Here is an 8,868-nt window from a genome sequence, read left to right on the forward strand (position 1 = left end):
TACCATGGAGGTGAGTTCACCAAGTACCCTGATGTCCGTTACATTGATGGAACTGTAAACTATGTTGACATGGTAGACATAGATGAGTTTTCAGTTCATGAGCTCGATGCAATCATGAAGGGTTTTAGATATGGGGTTCCTCTTGTTATATACTACCATTTTCCTGTGCCTGGTAGAGACTTCCACTTTGGTCTTCGCCCTTTAGGAAATGATCAAGATGTTGCAAACTTTTCTCAATATGTCAGTGAGCACAAAGTGATGAAGGTATACACAGAGCATGGTGAAACAAGACTACTCACCTATTTCTTGAATCCTAAGCCTGTTACCAAGGTTACCCTTGTACAGTTAGATGAACCACATGAGGATGTGCAACACATTGATGAAGCTCTTGATGACCAATCAAAGGAAACACCAGTGATGACTACACCTATTGATAATTTAGTTGATGTGGTGCCCACTCAAGCAAACCAACCTGAAATCCAAGTTAATGAAATAGTTCAAGTCGTATCCTTATCACCTAGATATAATAGGAGAAGGGGTATGAGCAAGGATGGAGTGATGGCATCTTGCAATAAGAAAATATACTTTGATGATATTGGTGAGACTGAGCAGATAGCCAAAGACTTTGTTGAGGCAGCTACTGATTTTGATATTGGACTCTACCAACAAATACTACAAAGCAATGTTGATGGAGTCAATGGCACTGACATGCATGATGCCAATGAACCTCAGATGGATGAAGAAAACCAACCTCAAATGGATGAAGAAAACCAAGCTCAGATGGATGAAGAAAACCAACCTCAAATGAATGACTTTTGGGATTTTGACTATCAAACTGATGCTTTTGTCCAAGATGGAAGTGAAAACCAACCTCAGTCTAACATGGATAGTAGTGGAAAAGAAAATGTAAGTGAGGTTGAAAGTAAATAAAGAAGTGAAACAGAGCAGGAAGATGTTTGTGATTATTGGGTGGATGAAGATAATGTAATTGAAGATGTTGAAGTTGATATGAGGGATTTTAACATGAGCATTGATACAGAAGTAGAGTTCTTAGATAAAAGGGCTAGGAATCCTAGACAACATGAGAGTGATGAAGAAGCAGATGAGTTAGATGTCATTGACAATGATGCTTTTGATTCCATGGATGAGGATTCTGACCATGACACGAAGAGAAGAGCAGTTTTGAAACAACTAAGTAAGGAAAAAAGTTGTTATTTAGGTGAGGTTCATAAGTGTCATTTTAAAATAGGTCAAAAGTATAACAGTAAGCAGGAGTTGAAAGAGAAAATCAAAATGCATGCATTGGAAACAAAAAAGAATATTGCATTTAAAAAAAATGACAAATCCAGATTGAGGGCCATATATAATGGAGTTGTGGCATTTACTAATGATGGAGTTGGTGGACCTACCCAAGCTGAAAAAAGTAAAGGGAAAATTAAAGGGAAAAGTAAAGGGAAAAGTAAAGAAAAGGACAAACAAGGTGGGACAAGTTAGGAAAAAGCAGATTCTTCTTGTCCTTGGATGTTACATGCCTCGAGGTCTACAGATGCAAGCAGCTGGTACATTAAAACATATGAAGACAAACACACTTGTATGAATACAAGGAAGGTGAGAGCTACAACAACGAAGTTTATGTCCAAACAAATCATGGATCGGGTAGAATCCAACCCTACTATCCCAGTTAAAGCTCTCCAAGAACAATTACAGAAGAAGTATGGAGTGGGTTTCTCAATCCATAAAGTTTTTAGAGCTAAAGCAGATGCAAAAAAGATTGTAGTGGGTGATTACAAAAAATAGTATGAAGTTCTGAGAGACTATATCCTTGAGTTGCAGTCAACCAATCCTGATACCACAGTCAAATTAGAACTTGGAGATGTTTCAGAATCTAATTTGGTGAATTGCACTTCAAGATGTTTCAAAAGAATTTATGTTTGCCTAGGGGGGATGAAGAAGGGATTCAAAGCTTGTTTAAGAGATTTCTTGGGGCTAGATGGGGCTCATATGAAAGGCCCTTATCCAGGCCAGATCTTAACTGTAGTTGGATTAAATTCCAACAATGGCATATACCCACTTGCATATGCCATTGTAGAGATTGAAAACTGTGAATCTTGGAAGTGGTTCCTTGAATGTCTTGGTGATGACTTGGATCTACATGCTATGTCTAATTTCACTTTTGTTAGTGACAGACAAAAGGTAATGGTTGTTTATTTATTATTTTTAATGTTTATTTGTTAATCATGTGTAATTTGTTGCCAGGGTTTGCTACAAGCAGTTAGTCAACTGTTCCCATGTGCTGAGCATAGGTTCTGTCTCAGACATATACATGAGAACATGAAGAAACAATGGAGAACTAAGGAATATAAAGATCACCTTTGGGATTGTGCCACATCTACAACAGTGCTAGAGTTTAAGCATTTCATGCACCAATTCAATTTATATGACAAATCAGCATATGAATGGTTGAAGTCAATACCACCACAACATTGGGCAAAAAGCCATTTCACAGGTAAGCTATTATGACCCTTTTACCCTTTTACCATTTTACCCTTCACATAACACTATGACACTTTTACCCTTTTCTATACAGGGAGAGCAACCACAGACATGCTGTTAAACAACCTTTGTGAGGTGTTTAATGGAAAGCTAGTTGATGGGAGAGACAAACCAATTATTAGCTGCTTGGAGTTTATTAGGGAATATATGATGAAGAGGATATGCAATGTCCTCAAGGTGCAACAAAAGTGTGTAGGCCCACTCACCCCAACAGCAACAAAGATCATGGAGAAGAATGAAGTAGCTGCTACTCAGTACATTGCAGAATGGTGTGGTGATGAAAAATACTAAGTCAAAGGCCCATGGAATGATCAACATGTTGTTGATATGCATGAAAGGGTATGCAGCTGCAGGAAATGGGAATTAACAGGTATCCCTTGCAGACATGTGATTTTTGTGTTGTATAACAAAGCAGATCATGGTGAGTGTGTACAAGAGCTTCATACTTATGTCCACAAGGGCACTGGCTACAAACTTGGAAAACTGCATATGGGTACAAGGTGGAACCAATTAAAGGTCGGGCACTGTGGCCTAGAAGTGAGTGTCCAATGCAGATCACACCTCCCCTACACCGTAATCAACCTGGGAGACCCAAGAGGAAGAGAAGGCAATCCATGGAGGAGAAAAGTCAAAGCAAGAGTCAAAGTCAGAGTCAAAGGTCAGATGTTGGTCCCAGTGAGATTCATGGTCATGGTCCACATGGTAGTGGGAAACTAACAAGAAAGTTTGTTAGTGTGACTTGTAGTAAGTGTAGAAACAAAGGGCACAACTCCAGGACATGCAAAGGTCAGGGAGGGACTTGATGGTCTATGTTGGTTTTATCTTTTGGTTTGACTGTATTGAACAACTTTGGTTTGATTCCTAGATGCAGGATGTCTTTTGTTGCAATAACTTTGTTTTCAATTAACTTATGACATGTATTTTGAAGATGGTAATAGGTATTATGTCTTTAGTATGCTTTTGTGTTAACTACATATGGATGCATTATATGTTATCTTTAGAAGATTATGTATGAACAATAGAACAAATCCATAATTGGTCAATAGATACCAAATTTTCATTAACCATTACTGTGCATTACAACAATGTTCCACATTAGCAAAAAAAAAAATACTTAAACCAGACACATATACCCCTATCCTATTACAAAAGATAACCACAATCAACCTGTGGACTTACAACAAGAACAACAACACAACAACAAAAAAAATCCAACTATAGACTAGGTAATACTTCAACATAGTTGCTTGTTCTTTGATCTTCTCCATTGCTTTTTCATGCTTGCTTGCTTGTTCTTTTATATCATCCATTGCTTTTCGTAGCTTATTGATTGTCCTAAGCAACCCTGGTATTATAACTTTGGAACGAGCACACATGGGTTCATCATACCACCCAATAAACCCACATGATGAATTCTTGAAAAAAAGAAGAAAGAAACATTAGATCATCAGGGAGCAGTCTTCAAAATAAAGTTTAACACACTTACTGGGTCAGGACATCCCCAAAATTGGCGCCCTGGGTTGTTATCTGTCCACGATGTCCAAACTATCGCCCACTTTCTACAGAAGCACATCACCATTGTCGATGGAGAAGATGAAATCATAGGGCGGTGATCGATGGAGAAGATGAAATCAGAGAGGGAGTGATAGTTAGGGCTTGTTTCTGGAGACGAGAATAGAGACGTTATAGTCTCTTTATGGACTAAATAATAATAAAATAATAAAGGGGCTAGATGAATGGACTAAAATACCCTTTAGTGAGAGGGGCATGGGTAAATTAACGGGAGTTTGGTAACGGCTGTTAAGCCATTGGACTAAACTCGCAACAAATAGAAACTATTGGACCATCTTTGCAAGCCAAACCCATTTTGGACCAAACATGCTAGTTTTGACATACCATAGGGACCAAATTTGCAATTTTGTCTAAACCATTATTAGTTTAAAGCTACAATTTTTGAACAGTCTAGACAAAATACTTAAATTGTTAATTTAAATATAACGTTACAGTGTCAACTTAAATATAAATTTTAGTTCGACTAAAAAAACCAAATAATATTTTGTAAATAGCTAAAAGTAATAAATGCAAAAACTAAATTGTAATATATCAGTTTAACTAAAATATTTCCTAAATATATTTATATAATCATTAAAAAATTTCAAATAAGTAGCTTAAAATAACTTATAATAACAATAGTTAAAAATAACTCTATATAAATGATTATAATGTTGCCTTTAAAATCAAAAAATAATGTTTGATGTTTTAAATAATTATAATGATAGAAATTAAAACATTAAGCAAATATATTTTAAAAAATCAGTTAAAAATAACAACTATAAATAATATTAAACCATATATAATATTTAATTTTATTGATGTGTAACTCGCGAGTAGAAGTTATTCAAACGATTGAGATTATGACGTTATAATAGATTTATATATTATCATATAATTCAAAATAGTCAATATACTATATCAAATTAATATACGAATTATTATATCAAATTTAACAACAACGTTAGTGTTATATTTTAAAATATATATATTTGTAAAGACTTCAACTATATAGGTGTTTCTGCGCATTACAATGTCAACTCAAATACAAATTTCAGTTCATTTAAAAAAAACTAAAGAATATTTTATAAATAGTTAAAAATGATAAAAGCAAAAACTAAATTGTAATTTCAATTTAACTAAAATATTTTTTAAATATATTTTTCTAATCGTTAAAAGTTTCCAAATAAGTAGCTTAAAATAACTTACAATAACAATAATTAAAAACAACTCTATGTAAATGATTATATTGTTAGTTTTAAAATAAAAAAACAATGTTTAATGTTTTAAATAATTATAATGATAGAAATTAAAACATTAAGTAAATAAATTTTAAAATATTAATTAACAATAAAAGCAACTATAAACAAAATTAAATCATATACTATATTTAATTTTATTCAGGGGTAACTCGCGGGTAAAAGTCATTCAAACGATTGAGATTAAGAAGTTATAATAAATGTATATATTATCATATAATTCAAAATAATCAATATATTATATCAATTTAGTATATACAAATTATTATATCAAATTTAACAACAACGTTATTGTTATATTTAAAAAATCATATATTTGTAAAGACTTCAACTATATAGGTGTTTCTGCGCAACGTGCGGGCATTCGCCTAATTATGTATAAGACTTGAAATTCATCAAACTTTAAATAGACACTCATGTATTCTCCCCCAAATATTAAAACAGTAAAAGAGGGGGCCGTAGAAACTCACATTCGATGCGTGATCTCGATCTAGGCTCGCTTCGTGAAGCTTGTCATGAGAAACCGCAAGTTACCCACTCTTGGACTTTAAAACATTTCTGGGTTCCTTTTGTAACCAATTAAAATAAAGGAATTGCTGTGTTCCATTATTATAAACAATAGGAACCGATTTAAATAAAGCAAGGTATCGGAGGGTTGATTTGGTAATTATACAAGCTGTTGATCAAACAATTACCACAAGGGGTGGGTTTTGCTCTTTAAAAATTATTTGAGGGGCTGGTTTGGTTTATTTGTAAAACACAATTAAAAAGGGAAATGCCATCGTGGTTATCAGATCGAGCAAAAAAAAAGCGGCTACACAAGATCGATGGGGGAAATCACCGTCCTCACTCATCGGGAAAAAAAAGGGACGATCACAGAAATCGGGGGTCATTGGAGGTGGGTTATCAGTTTGCGATGAGGGGAGAAGGGTCCATCAAGACCGGCGACCCTCCTCGTCTTCGTGACTTCATCGCCGGCTGCAAGGAAAAACGAAAGGGAAACAGCAGCAGTGACTGCGGTGGTGTAGCAGGTGTTGAGTTGGTTGTTCAGTGGGCAAAGCAAACAACGAAAGGTAAGTGGTTCTAGTCTCTTGTGTATTCGACTAGAGAGAAGAGGAGATACGAGGGGCTACTGCCCTCTCTGATTGTCGGAGATCTCCACCTCCTGTGGAGTTTTCTGTGATTGAAATTGAAGAAGAGGGGAATACAAGAAGCAAAATCAAACAATGATATTAAGGGTCGTTTTGTTGTTTCAATTGACAGAAAATAAAAGGAGAAAGAAAACGGGGATGCTCCCCTCTTGGTCTCGCCGGAAACAGCTACCACCATCGGTGGTTCCTTGAGCAGTAAATCACGAAGAAGAAAGAAGAAAGAAGAGAGATAATTTGAAGCAATGAACCCATTACAGGTGGTCCAAGGTTGAAAATCACTTAGCTTTCTATATGATTTGGTTGTACCATGCGATTCCTTTAGAGTGTTATTTTGGGTAAGTTGAAAGTGTATAAGAAACATAATTCTCAATTTCATTTATTGGTGTACTTTTAGATAGCCTTCGAAGCAAAGTATTGTTTAAATTATTCACATGTATTTATTATGTATTAACATGTATTTTCTATATGTACAAACATGTATTTATGTATTATTGAGTGATGTGGTAGAAAATATAAATATAAATGCTATAGTTATATTGTTGAAAGTTTATATTCAACTAATAATCTCGGTTATAAGGTTTCTAAAAAGTCAAACGGATCTTAAATCCGATAAGTAGAACTACGGGAAAATCTGTTTAAAGTTTCACGATTTATAGGATCCGATTCAATCTCAATGATTAGGGTTTTGAGCCGTTTTGAGATGTTCTAAAAACAATTATAAATATAACATATTTAATATATATTATAAACATAAAGTTTTCACGCAATTGGTCTTTATTGCATAACGGTTCGCGGTGGTTTGACCGTCGAACTCTGACCAATTTTTTTTACCAGTTGTTACAGTCTTCTCTTTAACACCTTCTCATCTTCCACAAAGATCATTTCTTTTCCTGTGACATGTGACATTTAACACCTATACAACTGTATTAATGTCATCAATATACAAATAATATTCATTGCTATAATTGGATAAATTTATTCAATGTAAAATGTCTTAATAATTAAAATATTGGAAATACAATCATGCATAAACTTACATACATCCTGTCTTTATACTCCTTGTCTTTATACTCCTAAGTTAAAAGTTTTATATATGGTATAAATCGAAGTAGGTTGTTATTTCTTGCATTTTTCCTTATTATCTATGGTTAAATGCTTCAACTAATATTCTCGTAACCCTTTTGGTCCTTGAGTAGCCTGTTAAAACATGAAAGAAAATTGAAGTAAATATTAAGAAAATGAATGCAAGACACTTGAAAGAAGCTAAGAACAAACCAGAACCAATCTATCAATTGCAACTTGCTAAAGACTTTTTAATGTTTATACAACTGCGGGATTAAATCATGTTTCCATGTAAGCATAGGAAGATTGCTAGACAATACCTAAAAATAGAGTAACAATCCCAATTATATACAATATAAAAATCAGTCAGTTCAGTAAAATAAAATGGTATTTGGTTGTTTTTCATGTAAAATCACATTTATAATCTTCCCATGTAAATACTTTGACCAGTAATAGGCTTTTACAAAATAAGGAAAAGAAAAATCACCGATAGAAATATCTTGACATGCTTTGTATACATAGCTTCATTTTTTACCTTCTAGAATTTTAGTCCATTTCGGGACCTATTGTTGCTTGATACTCCATTCAAAACTTCATCTTCAAGTATAAATCTTTGTTCAAGTCTTTACCTTCAAAAACCATTATAAACCACAATAAAATATAAATGGGTAAAAGAATTTGAACTATGACTAAAACATGGAAATTATTTACACCGGTAAAACATTAGGATCGAGGGAAAGTTAGAAAAATGAAATAAGTCAAGATGAGATGTACTACCAGTTTGAGCCCATTAAAACCTCAATTCAAGTCTTCTTATACTTCTCGATCTTCGTGGGGAAAACTTATTCCAAATTTATGTCATTAAAACCTTCGATGCACTCATCTAGCTTGGAAGACACATAACCAAATTGATACAAAAGAATTTCTTTGGTTATTACCCAGTTTTCAAAAGACTTTTTATAATTGGAAACTTAAGAATTGCATAATCTATATCTTAAAATGAAATTAAGCAAACTGAAAAAAAAAATCATGAGCTAGGGATTTAAATAAATCAATATTCAAACGATTGAAAATAAATTTAATCAAATCAAGAACCAATCTGTGTTACTTTGTTGGAGGTACAAAAGATTTGCAATTGCCCATTATTATCTCAACTTGAAACAACAAAAAACTCATAGCTGATTTGTATCTCCGTAGACAAACGACAGGTTATGGATGATGAATCGATGTAATAGAAAGTAAAGAATCGTTAAAAGTGTTAGAAAAGTAGAAAAAATCTAAAATTTTCAAAA

The 8,868-nt window shown here is 33.7% G+C and overlaps 2 protein-coding genes and 1 long non-coding RNA gene across 3 annotated transcripts; 2 read left to right on the top strand and 1 right to left on the bottom strand.

The window, feature by feature from the left end:
• The first annotated feature begins 1,647 nt into the window (after positions 1-1,647).
• Positions 1,648-2,844, top strand: LOC145050003 (protein FAR1-RELATED SEQUENCE 12-like). The gene is made up of 4 exons (XM_078998325.1): positions 1,648-1,773; positions 1,834-2,193; positions 2,257-2,506; positions 2,588-2,844. The coding sequence occupies exons 1-4, from the start codon at positions 1,648-1,650 to the stop codon at positions 2,842-2,844; spliced, it is 993 nt and encodes a 330-aa protein (XP_078854451.1).
• A 737-nt stretch (positions 2,845-3,581) lies between these two features.
• LOC145053359 (uncharacterized) lies at positions 3,582-6,162 on the bottom strand. The gene is made up of 3 exons (XR_013684444.1): positions 5,834-6,162; positions 4,040-4,215; positions 3,582-3,968 (listed from the first exon to the last, which is right to left on the bottom strand). It is a non-coding gene; the product is annotated as an uncharacterized LOC145053359 (long non-coding RNA).
• On the top strand, positions 6,124-7,013 carry LOC145053358 (uncharacterized). The gene is made up of 2 exons (XM_079001400.1): positions 6,124-6,436; positions 6,627-7,013. The coding sequence occupies exons 1-2, from the start codon at positions 6,139-6,141 to the stop codon at positions 6,704-6,706; spliced, it is 378 nt and encodes a 125-aa protein (XP_078857526.1). The 5' UTR covers positions 6,124-6,138; the 3' UTR covers positions 6,707-7,013.
• The last annotated feature ends 1,855 nt before the right edge of the window (positions 7,014-8,868 follow it).

This window comes from Lactuca serriola, chromosome 5 (assembly GCF_051521515.1).
Source record: "Lactuca serriola cultivar US96UC23 chromosome 5, Lser_US96UC23_V15, whole genome shotgun sequence".
NCBI lineage: Eukaryota > Viridiplantae > Streptophyta > Magnoliopsida > Asterales > Asteraceae > Lactuca > Lactuca serriola.